General features: G+C 47.1%; 1 protein-coding gene across 2 annotated transcripts in view; it reads left to right on the forward strand.

Annotated features, from left to right (window-relative positions):
- Nucleotides 1-214: 214 nt before the first annotated feature.
- Nucleotides 215-19072, forward strand: part of ZFYVE21 (zinc finger FYVE-type containing 21) — a 30489-nt gene continuing 11631 nt past the window's right edge. The window contains exons 1-3 of one of the 2 annotated variants that reach the window (XM_006258003.3): nucleotides 215-393; nucleotides 10711-10761; nucleotides 17455-17623. In XM_006258003.3, coding sequence (XP_006258065.1) covers nucleotides 262-393; nucleotides 10711-10761; nucleotides 17455-17623 — 352 coding nt within the window. In that variant the 5' untranslated portion in view covers nucleotides 215-261. The remainder of the gene's footprint in view (nucleotides 394-10710; nucleotides 10762-17454; nucleotides 17624-19072) is intronic. The other variant, XM_006258004.3, reaches the window with a different exon arrangement.

The following is a 19072-nucleotide window of genomic DNA, read 5'->3' on the forward strand; positions in this document are numbered from 1 at the left end:
ACCAGGCGGAGCACCTCCTAGGAGGCGCTTCCGGCTTGGGTCCGTGCCTTTTGCAGCTGCGCATGCGCTGCCACCGCGCGATCAGGCCTCGCCACAAGGAACTGGTGGGCACCCTGTGGACACCGGCTCCTATTGGGCGGGGGGGCGGGCCTCGGCTCCGACTCGGCTCCCTATTGGCGGAGCGAGGAGCTCGTTCTGGGGAGGGCGGCGGGGATTGGGAGGGGCCGCTGGCGGTGGCTGCGGCTGCGGCGCCGAGGGAAGATGTCGGGTCGGGAGGCGCGCGACGCCAAGACGCTGGTGCGCTCCCCCAGCGGCCTGCGCATGGTGCCCGCGCAGCGCGCCCTGCGCAGCCCCTTCGGCCTGGACGAGCCGCCCTGGGTGCCGGACAAGGAGGTAACGGCGGGGGGCTCCGAGCTGCTGCTCTGCTGTCTGCTCCGCGCCCGAGCTGCTGCTCTGCCCTGCTCCCTACCCCGTGCTCCTGGTTTGATCTGCTCTGCTTTCTGCTCCCTGCCCGAGCTGCTGCTCTGCTTCCTGCTCCCTCTCTGACTTGCACTGCTTCTTGCTCGGTGCCCTGCGTTCCCTGCCCGATCTGCCGCTCTGCTTTCTGCCGTGCCCCGCCCCGCGCGCCCGACCTGCCACTCTGCTTTTGCTCCCTGCCCCATGTTCTGTGCCCAGTCTGCTACTCTGCTCCCTGCCCTTTGCATCTGGTCTGATCTGCTCTGCTTTCTGCTCCCTGCCTGATCTGCCACCCTGCTCTCTGCTCCGTGCCCCGCCTGCCACCAGGCCCTGTGCTCTCTGCTCACTTTGTTTTTGTTTTTTTTCCTGATCCCTCCTTTGCGCTCCCCGTCCAGTCTGTCGCTCTGCTTTCTGCCCTCTGCCTTATCTGCCGTTTTGCCACTTGTCCCCTTCCTGATCCTGCCACTCGCACAGGCAGCCCCTGCCGCAGGCTGGCCACCCCGGGAATAGGGACCGTCCTGCAGGGTTGCACCCCTTGGACCAAGTTTCTGTCACCGAAGCAGGTGCTGAAATGAAAGGGCTGTGATGGTAGAAAGCTCGTTAAAGGAAACACGGGTTGTGATTACATGAACTTTAAAACCAAAATGTAGCTAATGTCTAAAGCAGCGAGTCTCAACCTTTCTAGAGTTGAAGCCCCCCTTGATAGATTCAGGCAGCCCTCAAGAGACTTGAGGCACCCCTCGGAAAATGCCAGCTCCTAAGCTTTCGCTCTCTTTTTTGACTACAGAAAAATAATAGAGCAATTCTGCTGCAAAGAGCTCAGAAAAATGCCACAGGGCAGAATCTCTAGGTTTATCTTGCGAATCGCGTTTACATACACAGCAGTGCTAACATTGCCGTAGCACCCCAAGTCACCCTTGCAAAGATCTCAAGGCGCTTTCGGGTGTCACAGCACTTTGCTTGACAATCACTGGTGTGGAGACTAGTCTCCAAGGGGAAGTAACTGTAAAGTAAATTGGGATGACAGTTTGCAGCCGGCTGGCTTACTCTGCACTAACTGCAGACGCAGCAAGTGGCTCGTTCCATATTTTTATTTTAATGCAGTTGTAAGTAAATCGCCCAAATATAATGCCATGTCAAAATGGGGAAGTAGGGGTCAAACTTTGCCAAAAATGCATTCAGGCCTGTATCTATGTCTGTGAATGCTGCTTGACAAGTGTTGCATCTAGAGTCTAACGAGCATAACTGTCTAATAAAAGAGATGAATGTAATCAGTAGTTCATACTGCCTTTTGTTACCGGTGTTTAATGGGGTGGATAATTGTATCCAGGGATTGCTGATGGATACATGCCAACACCAGCATTTAGAAGACTTTGCTTTAGATAGTGCTAGACCAATATTTGCTTTCTTGCCTGTTTCATTAAACACTACTATGTTATTTGTTTTTGCTTCCAGCCCAGAGGCTGGTATGGCTGGCATTTTTAATGAAAGAACTCTTTCTTGAATACAACATTTGAGGGGTTGTTGGCACTTGAGTTTTGTTGGAATAGCTGTATTGGTTGGGAGTTCGGGGGAAAAATCACAACCCTACCTGAAAGCTGGACAGTGTAGGTTTAGTTATGCTGGCAAACTTCTGCTGCTGATATAACTGCCTTAGTTTGGGGAACTGGAATACATTTTGCTGGTAAAAGGACTATTCTGTTGGTATCACCTGTGTGACTACTAAGAAGGTTTGGTGTTATAGGTATACCAGTACCTTTCTAGTCAAAATGGGATCTTGTTTTTCTGGCTGGCCTCTTCTGGTTAGTTTGCCCAGCAGTGCAAGATACTTTTTGTCTTTTATCCAGCTTGGTATTATTATTATTTTTTTATTATTATTATTTTTTTTTATTATTATTATTTTTTTTTACTACCAAAAAAATCCTCTTGTTGACTACTGAAAATGGCAGTTACAGTCCACTATAACTTTTCTGTGAGTATAGAAGCAGTGAACTGATTAAGTGTTTTGGGTAATATCAGCAATGGGTAATTCTTAAAATGCAGATGACTTTTCAGTCAAGGAAGATTCCTTCTTCCCCCGCGCCTAACCTGCTTATACAGTGTATATATATTTTTAAAGCAAGATGAGGTGGATTGATTTGTGTAACTGATTTTAATTTTGTTATTCATTTTTACTTTTCTAGAGAGAAATTGATTCTCTCTAGTTATTAAAGCATGCTGACTTGAAACTAATATAATTTAATACTACATATAATGACTAGGAATAGACTTGTTAATTTAAGCAACTATTTGTATTGATTTATAGTCTTAATGTTTACATATTTTATTGTAAAATCGGAAATTTTTTTTGTTAATATGCGAAGCTTTGTTTGGATGGAAATTAGAATTCATTTCCTGTGGACACAAACAGATTTTAAAGATTATTCTTAATTAAAACAGTCTTTAATGTAGAACAAAACTGTAAACCAGCTTTTGCTTTTCAAGTTGACTTGTTTAACAACATATTATCTGCAGCTAGTGAATTAAATTGACTAAACTGGATATTGTGTCATTCAGGGTCTCAGGACTAGCGGATGACAATCTCGTCCATGTAATCTTAATCATAGATTGGAAGACAAAAAACAAGCTTAACTGCTTTTTTCAACGCTCAGTCAGTTTCTCAACTTTGGGCTAGTTGTCAAACTAGTTCAGTTCAATAAACTGAAAAGAAGAAATATTCTACTTTGCACCTGCAAAAGGGATTATTGCTGTCAAAAGTTGAGTAGCAACATTAGCAAACTCTAGTTCTAGCTAGTTCCAGCTGTTTGGCAAATGATTTTCATCAGTTTAGTGAATTATTCTTTTTCTTTTCTTATTTACTGATGAAGTTTAAAGAAAAAATGTACTAATCAATCTATTTTAATAGATTATACTCATTTTAGCCCTTAATATGAGTTGTCACAATTTCACGTTTGAATAGGCTGCTTTTTTAAATTGTGCATAATCAATGTTTAAACAACACTATTAATCTCTCTTTAATGAAGGCCTCTTCAGTGAGCTTGCAAAACCAGTTTTTTAGGGGGGGTTTTCTTTCCCAACTGTCTCTTCCACCAACAAAACTGAAATGGGTAGTGACAACTGTGAGGCACTGGGGTAGATAACAGCTTTCTAAGCAGTCACGTAGTCTTGTTGAGCAAGACTAAATGTGACACAGCTTAAAATATTGGTGGTAAGCAGTCTCTTGCCTAAACTTGAGCTCCCGTAGGTACTCGAGAGTGGAGCTGAAATAGTGGTAGCCGTGGTGGGAAATCTTCATGAGGGGCTGCTGTGGTAATAGATATTACCTAACAAACCATCTGTAAGCAAACCGTTTTAGCTTTTGTGTGTTAGCCACACCAAAGCACTTAAACTGTTTAACCTAGCAGCTCTCAACCTTTTTAGACTCCCAGACACTCCTTGCTAGGCTTAAGGCACCCTTTGGAAAATGCCAGCTGTTTTTTTTCACAGTCAAAAAAGAAGAGTGAAAACTTATTATAGCAATTTTTCTATTGCAGAGAACTCAGAAAAACCACAGCAGGACAGAATGTTTTTATCATTATACATTCCTATTTGAAATCTCTGGGTTTATCTTGTGAAACACATTTGTACACCTAATAGTGCTAATGTTGCATGGTGTTCTGCATCCCCTTTGCAAGGATCTCATGCACCCTAGGGTGCCATGGCTCCCTGGTTAAGAATCGCTGGTTTAACCTGTTGCAGTATTTGGGCAAGCTGCTAACAGCAGTTTCATTCTATTTATAGTGAATTTGGTATTTCATGAGAGTAACTTTTTAAATTGTATTTTTCAAGTAAAAACTGCTGGACATTCCTCTTGGTGATCAGCAGTAGTTCTGCTTTGTATTAGGGATGTGACAGGTTAAACTATTTGTTGTTTAACCAGTAGGCCCAGTGATAACCAGTTATCTTTACCAGTTATTGTTTAGACTCCAGGCACTCCTTGCTAGGCTCAAGCACCCCTTGGAAAATGCCAGCGCTTCCCCACCTTCCCTGCCAGCCAGGTGCAGTCTGGCAGGGAAGGGGACAAGGGAAGCCATGCAGTGCCCCAGGAAGGAGGAGGAGGGGGAAGGGGGATTAGTACCCATAACTATGAGGTTAAAGATGGGGGTAGGCTAACCACTGTTCAATTAAGGAATTAGCTGCTGGTTCACAGGTGCTTCCTCCCTCCCAGTAGGGGCCTGCAGGGCTTAAGTGGGTTGTACTGGCTTGCTGGGCTTGTCAGTGCCTCCCCCCTTGTCCCCGTCCCCCCCCAAGGGTCCCAGGAGCAGCTCCCAGCAGCAGCTATGTCTGAGCTGCCCTGTTATCTGTTAACCATTTAACTGGTGTAATTAGAGGAGATCAAACGAATAATTTTTTTAATGATATTTACAGCCCTACTTTGTACAGAGGTTGATGTATACAGAGACTGCACAAACTGAGGGCCAGACCCTAAAAAGGACTTGCACCACGGTATTCCCGTGCCTAGCTCTTTGGGTGCCGGCTGTGGCAGGGACTTCCCAGACCCACACTCAGCTTGGTTAGGTACATGAGTCCCATCCCTTTTTTAAAAGAGAGGCATTTGGTGTCTGGGGATGGGATTTACAGTGCTCAGCAAGATGAGGGAGGCAGTACCTAAGCCAGCTAATGGGAAACCCTGAATGGAGCTGTTGGAAACCTTGCCTCTCCCCCAGACTTAGGGCTGCAGGTGGGTGCTTGAGTCAAGTATCTGTGGGAGACTAGGATTCACAGTCTGAGACCCATATTTGGACACTGGCACTGAAATTGTCCCTGGGTGTATGACTGACTGGCTCCTTTCCTTTGAAAGCACTGTGCTGTTCCCACCTGAATAGCCTAATGGTTAGAGCACCGACCCAGGAATTGGGAAGCCTGGGTTTCAAGTCCACCTCGGCCTAAGGGAATTCAAGCTCACCTCTTAGGACAGTGCTGTAACTAGCAGGCTGAGTGGTTTCTCCACCCTTCTTGGTAAGGTGAGCCACTATCCAGAAAGAGATACAAAAAGGCACCAGAGAGAGAACAGACAAGAGGAACTTGACTTTCCAACCCAGTGAAAGGCAGCTCTGGCTCTGCTCCTTTTGCACTATGCGTTGTATTTAAAGACAAAAGCAGTGTTGGAAGAGTTGGTGCAGTTTGTTTTAAAAATGTCTTAAGAAATGTTGAATTTAGCTGGTTGTGTTACTGAATTTGCTATTATGCTGCTTTGTGATCTGCTCAGAGAAATGAGTCTGAAATAATAGGTTTCATTGTTTCTCTAAGATTGTTAGCAGGCAAGGAGTTAAATGCATGGAGCGTGGTAACTGTAGGCAAACAGCGACTATTGTGTGCTTAGCAAACATCTCATCTGTTGTGTGCTTAGCAAACATCTCGTACTTAGCTTTGGCTATTAAAATCTGCTTTAAGCCCTGTTGTTCTGCTTGGTCCCTGTTGAACGGCAATATTATCAAGAGCACAAGCAGTCATCCCTATGAGTCACTAAAGTAGGAGCAGCCTCTTACATAAATCATCCAAGGCACTGCTAATCCTGCAGCAGTCTTTGTTTGCCTTCGGTCCAGTTGCATTGTGCTGTGTTTTGAATATATTGTGTATTGCTTTATCATTCAGGGCCCCCAGTTGCAGAGCATTGTTCTGCTAAATGCGACATATAGTGAAGATATGGGGTGTTTCATAGTAGCTAGGATCAGGAGGGACCTGAAAAGATCACCTAGCCTGACCCCCTGCCACAGGCAGGAATGAATGCTGGGTTCACAAGACCCCAGACAGGTGCTCGTCCAACCTCCTCTTGAATTTGCCCAAGGTAGGGGTGAGGACCACCTCCCTGGGAAGTTGGTTCCAGATTTTGGCCACCCTAACTGTAAAATATTGCCTTCTGATCTCCAACCTAAACCTATTCTCTATCAGCTTATGGCCATTGTTCATTGTCACCCCAGGTGGTGCTGGGGAGAAAAGGGCTCTGCCTATTTGCTGTTGATCTCCCCTGATGAGTTTGTAGGCAGCCACCAGGTCCCCCCTCAGCCTCCTCTTGCTGAGGCTGAACAAGTTGAGGTCCTTCAGTCTCTCCTCTAGGACCTGTCCTGCTGCCCTCTCACCAAGCAGGTGGCCCTCCTCTGAACCCTCCCCAGGCTGGCCACATCCCTTTTGAAGTGCAGCGCCCAGTACTGGACGCAGTACTCCAACTTTGGCCTGACCAAAGTCGCATAGAGGGGGAGTATCACCTCTCTGGACCAGCTTGAGATGCATCTTTGGATGCATGACAAGGTATGGCTGGCCTTGCTGGCTGCGGTCTGGCATTGGCGTTTCATGTTCATCTTGGAGTCCGTAATGACTCCAAGATCCTTTTCTGCCTCTGTGCTTTCAAGAAGGGAACTCCCCCGCCTGTGTGTATGCTGTGGATTCCTTCTCCCAAGGTGCAGCACCCTGCATTTGTCTACATTGAACCCCATCCTTTTCTCGTCTGCCCACTTTTGTAGTCTGTCTAAATCTAGTTGCAGCCTCTCTCTCCCTTCAAGTGTGTCCACCTTGCCCCACATCTTAGTGTCATCAGCAAACTTGGACAGCGTGCTTTCCACCCTCTCGTCCAAGTCGCTGATGAAGATGTTAAACAGTGCGGGACCGAGACCTGGGGTACCCCACTGCTCACATCTCTCCAGGTTGAGTATGACCCATCCACCACTACTCTCTGAGTGCGCCCCATCTGCCAATTTTTTACCCATCCAACTGTGCAGGCATCAATGCTGCAGTCACTTAATTTATTGATGAAGATGGGGTGAGAGACAGTGTCAAAGGCCTTCTTAAAGTCTAGAAAGACTATGTCCACAGCGACACCATCATCCAAGGATTTAGTTACTTGGTCATAAAAGGCAATCAGGTTGGTCAGGCAGGACCTGCCTTTGATGAACCCATGCTGATTGCCCCTGAGCATGATCTCCCCTCCAGGCCCCCCACAGATATGCTCCTTGATGATCCTCTCCAAGAGCTTCCCGAGCACCAAGGTGAGGCTTACAGGCCTATAATTACTTGGGTTCTCCTTCCTCCCCTTCTTAAAAATAGGGACCACATTAGCCAGTATCCGATCCCCTGGCACCTGGCCAGATGACCACGAATGCTCATACAGCCGGGCCAAGGGCTCCGCGATGACCCCTGCCAGCTCCCTCAACACCCTTGTGTGGAGGGCATCTGGACCTGCAGATTTAAAATGTCCAGCCCTTCCAGAAGATCCTCAACTACATCTGCACTGACTGAAGGCTTGATAGAGCTATCCCCAAGATTGTCCCTACCTCTGGTAGGTGGGATATCCCGGTCCCTGTTCAAGAAAACAGAGGCAAAGAAACTATTAAAAATATCAGCTTTCTTGTCTGGCGTGGCCACCAGATTACCGTTAGCATCTTGCAGGGGCTCTACATTGCCTGGTGCCCTCTTCTTGCTCCCATTGTGCTTGAAAAAGGACTTTTTTTGTCCTTAATCTTGGACGGTAGCCTGAGCTCCATCTCTGCCTTGGCCTTCCTAATAGCCCTCCTACGCTCCTGGGCCGAGGAGGAGCACTTGGTGATAGTTCCTCCCTTGCACTGGTTGTACACCTCCCTTTTAGTCCTCAGGCGTTGCTGAATGCCCTTGCTGAGCCAAGGGGGTTTCTGAGCACTCTTGCCCCCCTTGCTTTTCTCAGGGACAGTTATCCTTTGGGCCTGGAGGATCGCCCTGTTAAGGTATGACCATCCCTCGTGGGCTCCCATCTCCTCTACCTTCTGGGCCCTTAGTGCCTCCCCTACTAGTCTCCTAAGCTCATTGAATTTGGCCCTTCTGAAGTCAAGGGCTTTAGCCTTGGTGTGAGCCCTAGACGCCCTGTGTTGGATAGTAAAATCCAGCAGGTGATGATCGCTATTGCCCAGGTGGTCAAGGACCTGCAGTCCCCTCACCAGGTCATCCCCCATGGCCAGGACCTGGTCCAGCAAGACGTTACTCCTAGTGGGGCTGTGCACCACCTGGATAAGGCAAAGGTCCTGTAATACAGCCAGGGACCTACACGCGCGGTCGGACCTGGCTGTCTGTTCCTCCCAGCAAAAGTCTGGGTAGTTTAGGTCACCCATGACAGTAACATCCCTTGACCTAACCGCCTCCATAAGCTGACTGGAGAAGTCCTGGTCTAGCTCCTCCCCCTGGTTGGGTGGTCTGTAGTAGACACCCACCGTAAGGTCCCTTTTGCCACGCCCCCTTGTAGTTTGACCCATAGTGTCTCTGCCTGACCCTCCTCTAACCCAAAGCTAATCCTTGATGATGTGAGGTGCTCTTTGACATAGAGCGCAACCCCCCCCCCACCTTTCCTCTCTGTCCAGGTTTCTGTGAGCCCTACTAAGTCTGGGTTCTTGCTTGCAATCAGGAGGCATAGTTCCTCCTGCTTACACCCCATACTACGACCATTAGTGTAGAGGCACCTGAGGCCTCCTGAGGGTGCTTGTGCCTTCCTCCCACTCCCAGGACAGTTGTGGCCCTCTGCTCCTTGGACATTGATACTTGCCTGTGCTTCCCTTCCTCTTGTCCCCCTGCGTGCTGGTGAAGCATCCTCTCCACTTGAAGCAGCCCCTTCCACTCGCAAAGCTAGTTTAAAGCCCGCCAAACGAGATCAGCCAACCTAGAGGAAAAGATACGTCTGCCATTAGGGGAGAGGTGAAGCCCATCCCACCCCAGCCTTGGGTGTGCTTTGATAGCTTTTATCTTCAGAATTGCAAAGCCTATTTCAAACCTGGCTGTATGCTCTTTTGGTTCCAATATCAAGGGAAACATTGTATTAATAATAAATATATTATGTACCAAGTTAGTGTTAAATCTTGTGAATAGTTCCTGTCAGACGCATTGAACTGCAGCTAGATGTAGAAATAGGTGGGTCTTCACAGAAGCTGCCAGCAGTATAAAACAATGTTGTAGATCAGCAGGCAGCTTCTTTCTGTGCAGAAAGGGTCTGGATGTAAGGACTGGGGTCATGAATGGTTTAGCCTAGTAGTAAGGAACCAAACCACAGGCCAAGGCAGGGGTCAGGAATCCAAGACCAAGTTATTAGATCCAAAGGGAAATCCAGGAGCAGAGTCCAAGTCACAGGCTGGGAGGAGGTCCAGGAATCAGAAGCCAATGCTGAAGTTGGGATGAGCTGGAAGTCAGAGCCAAAGTTAGAGCACATCAGGAAGTCGGAGCCAAAGTTTTAGGGTGAACCAGGAGTCGGAGGCTAAACTACTAGATCCAAGGGGAATATCCAAAAAGCCAAGGTCCAGAGGCAGAGAAGAGCCAAACAGGGCGAAAAGTCAAAGAATCGGGATTGTCAGGTTTCAGCAAGCCTTACCAGAGCAGATCTTCAGCAGAGCTGTTGGCTGTAGCCTGTGGCCTGCTGTCACGGGTGGAAGTAAACGGGATGCTGGTCTCCCGGCCGGTCAGGAGGTCCGAAGGTCGCCAGCTGGATCATTAACTGGGGTAGGGCTGCCAGACTAACCAGGCAACTAGCCCAGCAAGGGGAGGGCTGGGTTGGGCTGTCTGTCGGGGCCTCTGACACAGGATTGCAGCTCATCTTAAGCATTCATCAGTTTAGAAAACCTCAAGGAGCCGGTGCTTATCAACTTTTGTTTTAAGAGAGAGCGAAAAGTGGCTTCAGACATTTTCTTTGGCCAAGCTCTTAGTGAAGTTTGGCAGATCAAATATAGATTCAGCACTTGTGATTTGGAAGAAAAACAAGACTTCCGAGATGTCTGAAAAGTAAAAAGTGTATTAACTATTGATAACAACTTCAAATGCAAAAATACCACTTTGGTAACCTCATGGTGACAAGCATCAGATAGTAAGTTGAGGATAGTTATTTTGTGTAGCCTACCTAATGCAGCCTGCAAAGCAAGTTGCTGTGTAATTTAGCGGATGAAGCATGATGACTTTTGAGTTTGTAATCCTGATTGCCCCTAATTTGCTGTGTGTGTGAGGCCAGTCAGTTTTTAGTTGTTCCCTTTCTTTACCCTCCCCACTTCTTATACATGGTGACAACATTTGCCCACCCTGTAACTAATGAAGGGATTAAGATAATTAAAAAGTGAGCATTTTGGGCAGGCAGTGAATGAGAACTCATTTAAGCTCTTCATTGAAGCTACCATAACATTTTTAGTCTTTAGTGTTGTTTCAAAACACATCAGTGTTTGAAAATGCATCCTTGTACACAAATCTTGTAAACTGACAGTAACGTTTATTCTCTCCTAGTGTCCAAGATGTATGCAGTGTGACACAAAATTTGACTTTATAACCAGAAAGGTAAGACAAAGCTGCAGAAAAATAAAAAAAAACCCTTGGCTATGTTCAATATATGAAACATTTTTGTGACCAGCACTATTCTAAAATGGGTTGAATGCTTTCGAAAGGAGACCACCAAATACCTTACTCCCAAACTTGATGTATCTTAAAGTAGTTTTCCCCTCCCCCAAGGAACAGGCCCTTCAGTTTTAACTCCTTTCTCTCACTGTCTTTTTGTTCACATTTTTCCCCTGCCTAGTAGTGTGGTTCTGCCCCACGAGTAGGGTTCCTAAGCTCCACAGCCATATAAAAATGCTGTTCTCAGGACTAAGATACTTTATGCTTCCCCTGGTTCTTAGGCAACATGCAAGTAATGCTTTTGCCAAAATATGCTGCCAATATGCTGAAGGCAGGGCAAGTTTGCACCTTATATAGACTAACTAGATCATTGGTGTATAACAAACTTTCATAAGCAGAGCTTACTTCATCAGGTGCTGCCACTGATGCTGCCATCATGACACCATTGTGTTATTTTACCATGCTCCAAACTGGGTAAAATTGGTTATCTGAGCAAAAGAGGATGATGTTTGGGAGAGCCTAAAAATAACATAAGTCCTAGGTAAAATGTGCAATATTTTGGTTTTAGAAAAAGGAGAAATCCTTCTTTTTCTAAAAGTGAACAAAAATCTTGCTCTGGATGGGTAAGGGTAGTTTGTTTGTTTTTTTTAATGTAAATTTGTAGTTCACTTTTTATGTTGTCTTTCATTGAACAAACTTTCACTTTGTAGTAAGCCCCCTAGACTGCGCTCAGTTTTTACTCCAAGCCATTGTCAGAGGAGTGAAAACATGTTGCTTGAAATCTGGTGTCTCTCCTTCAAGGAGAGGTTGCCTCATTCCAGATCACTGATTCCTGATCTCTTCTGTGGCGACCCACTTATGCTATGTACAGACATTCATTTCTACCAGAACAAATTTCTTCTGGTAGAAAAATAGCTCGGGGCCAAAATGTACAGATGTTTCTCCAGTCCCAGGGCTGGAGAGCTTCACAGGTAAACTGTCCACAAGAGGGATGCTCCTGGGGCCACCCCTGGCCTTAGGAGAACCCATTACTTGACAACCTGTCTTCTCCCCTGCCTGGGAAGGGGGCAGGCTATTAGGTGGCATTTGGCACTTGCTGAAAAGCAGCAGCTGTCACAGAGAGTTGGGAAGGGTTCCTGCCCTGGGAGAATGTTCCTGTTCCCCCATTCTGGCAATTGTGAGGGGTGTGGGGGGCATTGGGTGATGTGGGGGGCAAAGAAGAACCAGAGGGGCTGGGAGCCTGGGAGCTAGGTTGGGGAAAGTCTCCATATATCCAGCTCCCAGCCACTCTAGCTTTCCCTTGCTTCCCCGCCCCAGCCCCTGCCACTTAGTGCAGCAAGTTATCTAAGCCAGTGGTTCTCAACCTTTTGCACCTTACGTTCCACCTATGTACGGTCAAAAAATCCTGGTCCCACCGGTTGATGAGTGGGGGGGTGGGGATCCCCCAGCGGGCAATCGAAGCGTGCAGAATCGAAACCGAAAGTCCTGCCATGGCATTTCTGGTTTTGCTGCCGCGACCCAAGTCCCACCTAGAGGGACATGACCCACTGGTTGAGAAACCCTGATCTGTTGGCACGCTACCACTCAGCCAGATGTTGGGGGCAGCAAGTGGAAGCTAGAAGGACCTGGCAAAGCCCCCTGCTGCTTCCTGAAACGGGACTACCTGGTTTGAGGAAGGAGCAGTGAGTGCTGGCTGCTGCTCCTCTCATCTCCTGGTTTGTAGGAGTGGGGGAATAGCTACCCCCAAACACTTGACAAAACTGGGGTTAACCCTGGTCTCTTTCCTCGGCTCTACCGCTAGCCCCCAGGAGGAGTTAAGCTGGGGAAAAGTAGAATTGTAGAGAAGTCGGGCTGGAAGGGACCTCCAGAGGTCATCTAGTCCATCCCCTTATCTGAGTCAGGATCATCCCTATCCAAACCAACCCATACAAATCCATAACTTAAACTCTGCGTAAGACTACCATCAACCCTGACATAATACAGATCTAACGCTCCAGCTTAGGTAAAGCAGAGGAACCAGAGCAGCCAGCATCCTGCTCCTATGAAATGTTACCAGTATATACTCAAGAGATCCCAGGTAGAGGGTCATGTCCCCTGCTACACAGGAAGGCAAAAACCCTGATAGTCCATACCAATCTGACCACTGGGTAAAATTCCTTTCTGACCTTAAATGTGGTGATTGGTCTGACCCTGAGCAGAGGGGAAGACCCTCTAGCCAGGAACCTCTGGCTAGTTGAATTAGTTGAAGTTCGTCTTAAGTTTGTATCTCCCACTGCCGTGGCAGGGAAAGCAGCAGTGGGAGGCAAAGGGCCAGACCCCAACCCTTTGCTCCCCTGCCCTCCCTACCTGCCCCCCTGCCACGTCCCCCTGTCATCTGTCCCTTTGCCTCTGCTTGTCCCCTGCCCCCTCTCCTGTTGCCCACCCCCCATACCTTTTCCCTCTCTCAGCTGCACCCTGTCTCCCCACCCCCTGTTCATCTCTGCAGCTTGCCCCTTCCTGAAGCCACAGCTGAGCTGTCACCTGCCCTGTGCTGGAATGGCTTGTTTGGTCGAGCTGGAGGAGACTGCAGAGTGGAAGGGAACCATCCCTTTCCCCATGCCCAGCCATTCCTCTGGGGCAGTCAGCAGCAGTGTGCCCTGGCCTAGTCCCAGCCCAGCCGAGCCAGGAAGAAATGGCAGCAGCTTCTGGCAGGGCTGGGTCAGGGCTGGGGGGGACCAGAAGGAGCAGAAAGTAACGGGAGAGGGGGCAAGCTGGATGGGGAGAGCAGGGGTTCAGGAAGGCAGGCTGCAAGGGAGGGCAGGGCTGGGGCAGGGGTTGAGAGGGCAGGTGCAGGCATGGGGGGCAGGGGCAAGCTTCAAAGTTTCCTCCCTCCTCCAGCCCAGGGCCCGAGTTGCATACCGTCTTCTTCTGCCCAGGGGCCCAGAAGTAGAGGTGCACAGATACATTAGTCCATATTGTGTAGGCACCGATAAAAGGAAAATTGGCAGTTGGCTTTTTTTGGCTGATGTGGCCAGTAATCTTGCCAATAAATGCCATGTGCATGCACACACGAGTGCAGTTCAGCAGCGTGGCGAACAGCGTCCGGCTGATAACTCTGTGGTGGGGGTGTAGGGGCAGATCGAGGCCCCTGTGGTAAAGAAGGGGCTAGGGCAGGGGCAGGGGCAGGCACTGCCCAGCCAGAGTGGGGTGTGGGACAGAGCCATGGGCAGCTCCTCCAGGGGGTGTGGAGGGGGCAGCTCCTGCCGCTACGCACACCCCTGGGGATGGACAATAATCGGCCCTCAGAATCAGCCCCAACATTCTTTATTGGTGCATCTCTACCCAGAAACGAGCCCTTCCAGCCAGGGCAGGCAATGGCTCAGCTCTCGCTTCAACCCCAAGTGTAGGGCCAAAACTGGAGCTGAGCTGCCACCTGCCCTGGGTCACTGCTCAAATCCAGGAACAGACCCCCTCCTGCTGATTTGAAGGAAAAAACCTTGTCTTGGATTTGAGTAGTATGGATGGCTGAAAATGTTTGGGAGGCCCAAGAGCATTTCCTTGGGGTTCACGGTGGTAACTAAGAGAGGGTGGTCATGGGGGAACTGGACACTTTGGAGTTGGTGAGTTTGGATATGAGTTTTACTTCCTCACATACATAAATTCCAGCTACTGTTTGTTCACACTTGGGACGTGTAAGCTGGCCAGTTGTCTGGCTGAACGGTCTGGTTGAGCACATGTTGATTATGAAATACTGTTAGTTCAGCTGGCCAAAAAAGGCTGGATGTAGGCGGCAAGGGCAGGAGGGAGTGTCCATCTCTAGCCCTGCAGGAGTCGGATATCTACATCCATCAAGCTCCCCCCTTATACTCCCCCGTAGTACAGCTGACCTTACATTTAGGCACTGCTCCTCTTCCAAGTTCCAGCGTCCCCCATCCCCTCCTTGTGCCTATCTATTTGTGTCTTCCATATTAACGTGGGCTTTAAGGCTCACCCAGCTAACTAATAGCCCCTTTGGAGGCAAAGGGTGAAAGAGGCAACTAATTTCTTGAGACAACAGAAGCAAAAACAGGATAGGAGTGATGGGGGGGAGGGGGTCAAAGGGTCAAAATGTGAACATAAATTCTCTGGAGGAAGACATTGAGCAGAGCCCTCTGGGACGCACCTACCACTCCTCAAAGGCATCCAAGGAGCTGGCGGACACTGCCCACTGGTGCTCTGCCCAGAAACGTGCTTGGACGGGCTGCAGCAGTTACCACTGTGCTGTCAAAGGGGTGTCCCTTTGCAACTGCATTTGCTGAGCATCTTCCTGGTCATGTGCTGCAACTACAGGTAGCTCTGTCCTGCAGCAGAGGAAGCTCCTAAAGGGGTGCCCAGCACCAGTGCTGTGCGTTCAGCATGCTTGTTGCAGGGAAGGAGCAGCTTGCCTGAATGCATCTTGATTGGTTGGAATCAGTCGCAGTTAGAAACAGCATTGAATAGCTACAGGCTTGACTGGGATTCAAGAGATGATTCATAATCTAGAGCAGGAGTGTCAGACGTATGGCCCATGAAATCCTACAACCCAGCCCCTGGTACTGTCTCAGTGACCCAAGTGCTGTGCTGGGCTGGCCCTGTGCTGCCCACAGCACTCGCTGGGGCTGGGTTCTGGGCTGTGCTGCTGGAGAGCAGCTGGCAAGGGCAGGGCTGGGCCAAGCTGCCTGCTGGGCTGGGAAAAAAGGAACTGCATAGACATCCTAGTTTGCACCAGTTAAAGGAGATGCACCCCTACACAACCCGTATACGCTGCTGAGCCGGGTACACGCACACACTGCTGAGCCAGGCACCCAGAGAATCAAAAACCAATCATTGCTGGAACAAGATGGTGACTGAAAAATGCCCACAGCACTCATTGAGGCCAGGTCCCAGGCTGCTACATCTAGTATTCCCTGTGGCTGGTGTCCCAGACCGGCTAGGACAGGTGATGCATGAGGGCAGGAGGTCTGTGGGCCTGATCTGACTTTAATCCAGCCCATGGGGTAAAATTAATTTGACGTCCCTGATCTTGATATTTTCATTCCAGCAACTGAGACACTGATACAGTATGGAGAGTCTGAGAAGGCTGAAGTGGCTTGCATTGAATTTTGTCTTCACCAACAAATAGCATAGAAAAACTGCAAGCTAAGACTGACTGCTGTTCAGAATATGTGATGCTTGTAGCTAGAATGCAGAAACATCGCCTGGGTGGTAGGGATACAGCTACTGTCAAAGATTATAGCAGTCAAAAAACAAGAAAGTGAAAACTGGTCTGGATCAACATTTTTCTTCTTTGCATTCTTCATCCACTTTTGCCTTGGCAGTATTATTACACAACAGTATTTTCAGGACTATACGAGTGGCAGTGGAAATAAAGCTAATTTCATTCCTTCATCTTCTAATAAAATGTTTGCCACACTATGTACTTGGGTATCAAAAATTCCTAATCCTGGAAGGTCTCCAAATGTTCATCTAATTAGTGTGAAGAAGTTTTTGGAGCAGATTTCACATGGCCATAAAAATGAATCTGACATTTTCTTGCTAGAGGTTTTTATATCATTAACCCACTATTTCATATACATGAAAAGCCTGACTTTAGAATTTTGTCATAAATATCTTTCAATTTAGGAAGGTCCAAGTACAAAACAGCATTACAGGAAGTCTCTTGAATGCTGAAGCAGGAGATGTGAAAAAGAGTTGGTATGTTTCTGGTATCTAATAGATGGAGCAATATTTAAAATGAAGGTATCATCAACTTCCCAGTAACGCTTTAAAACCGTTAGTCTTATTCCAGTGAAAAAATGAGCATCAGACATAGCTTAGTACAAATCTGACCAGTTTTAAAATATAACTGATGACTTTGATCCGCAGAAATGTATTTCATTTGTGGCTGATTATGACAATACAACTAGTATGACAGCTGTTCATATTTGTTAATACATATCTAATCTATGCCTTCTGTGCTGTGGATGTGATTGCTACCCATATAATGCAGCTCTTCACAGGTGATGTTGAAGATCTGACTGCTTTCTTGTGTCAAGTGAAAAGTAATAACTCCTTCTCTTTCCCCCCCTGCCCGAAAAAGCCATAATTCAGCATCACTGAGCATACCACTTGCTTTTTGCCACACTAAGTAGCCTCACTCTGTTTTATGGTTTGCTCAAGATTGTCAGTTTTGCAAAAAGGCACTTAATCAGCTGCTGTGGAAGAGATGACCCCTTCAACTCCAGGAAGATTACATACATCCCTGACTAATCTTCACTAACAGTAATGATCATCATTGCATGACAAACTCAAGACACTGCTTGAACCCATAGCTCAATCAATTCATAATATGGAAAACAAGTTTGTACTGTTGTTCAGCGTTCTCTCGCACATGATTCTTCCTGTTCAGGAGCTCAATCTTGGCATTGGACAAGGTTTGCTAGTAACAGATGGAAAGCAGAAGATAAAATACCACACCCAAAAGACAACCACACGATCACTCCCACATACATGTCCTGTACATAACTTTGATCAGCCCATGACTTTTGGCTCTTACTTAGTTACCTATCTTCTCATGTGCATTCCAACCTGCAGGGGAAGTAGTGTTCTTGATGAGTTTCCTTCTTAATTGCTTGTTTTGCAATATGCTCTTTTTCTTAGCATCACTGCCGGAGATGTGGAAAGTGCTTTTGTGACAAGTGTTGCAGTAAAAAAGTGCCTCTGCCTCGCATGTGCTTTGTAGACCCTGTACGCCAGTGCGCTGAATGTGCCCTCATTTCTCAGAAAGAAACGGAGTTTTATGACAAGCAACTTAAAGTGCTTATGAATGGTAAGTAGTATGCATAAATCAGTGTTTTGATCTCCTGTATAGTTATTCCAGTGTTGTCACATAAATCATATTGATAAAGCGAAAAACTAATTCCTTGTCAAGCAAGCTGCTGTTGTAGTCTGAAGATCTGTGTGAAATTCTTTCCTGCTGTCGCTTCTTTTTTATTTACTGCTTAATTCTGTGATTTTTCACTTTTAATATTTAATTCAGAGAGAAGTTTTTTTTTTATGCTTATTTAAAAAATAGTGTTGTTACAGTCAGAGGAACTTGAATGCCTCTTAAGAGGATGAATGCTTGCAGGCAGGTTGAGTTTTGTTTGTTTGTTTTGTGATATTGTACCTTTCCCTTAGTTACACTTCTGTACAGATAAAAAGGATCAAGAATATTTAGCAAAAAAAAATTCTGAAGCACTATTGCAAGAGAGAGTACTTTTCTCAGACTTCATTTCCTCTGAGCCTTTGATCTTGTCTATAACAACAGGCTGCATTGGTGGCAGTGACTGCCACTGAATTGTCAGTTCTGAAGTCCAACATTAAATTATGATATAAGTGAAGCTTTGAGTTACAAGAAACCCTTGCCATTTGCGGATTTGGCATTCACGGTTTCAGATATCGGCGAGTGCCAAACCTGCATCTTAAATACACTTAAAGGAGCTCCTTAAGAGCTCCGTGCTTGCCGCTGCCTCTGCCACGCTCCTGCTGTTGCCAGCACAGCCGTGGCCACCCCCCCCCCCCCCCAGCTGCCGGGGGCATGGCGTTCATGAACGCAGTGCCTTATTTGCAGATTTCACCATTCGCGGGGGATACGAGAACAAGGGTCTCCTATATTCTGTTTTTAAGACTCTAATTCTTAAGTTTTTTTTAAATATCCTGTGACCCGTATTCAACATCCTTTAGGGATACAGTTGGCATGTATGAGATGACTTTAAACATTTATAATGGATAAGCAAGAACACACCCAATCAGACTGGTCATTGCACATGTCTTATCTCTATAAAAGATACGTTACAACTTGGTCTGAGGGTCTCTAACAAACCACAACGCGATATCCTTATGGAATCGGAAACCTGCTGCCTACCTACAGTCATACAGGAATTGTATGTAAAAGTATAAGGGCTAGTTTATTTTATATGTTCTAATGGAGCAGGACAGTTGGATTTTTTTAATGGAATATATTTCACTTACAGATGTTTAATTCTGACAAAGTTCAATTGAGCTACTCCTGATTAGTGTAACTAAGAACTTGCCCAAGGTCAAACGAATGTTTGTTTGACTGTGAGAACTGATATGAGCGTAGAGGTGAAAGCAAAGACAGTGACAACAGTGTAGAGATGAAGGCCAGGGGACAGAATAACACTAGTGTGGAGGTTTGAGTTGTTCAGGATGATACTAGTTGATTGCCAAGTGAGGGAGAGCCGGGTTCCCAAATAGGAAGGGAAAACCCTTTCTG

The sequence above is a fragment of the Alligator mississippiensis genome, chromosome 2 (genome assembly GCF_030867095.1).
Source record: "Alligator mississippiensis isolate rAllMis1 chromosome 2, rAllMis1, whole genome shotgun sequence".
Lineage (NCBI taxonomy): Eukaryota > Metazoa > Chordata > Crocodylia > Alligatoridae > Alligator > Alligator mississippiensis.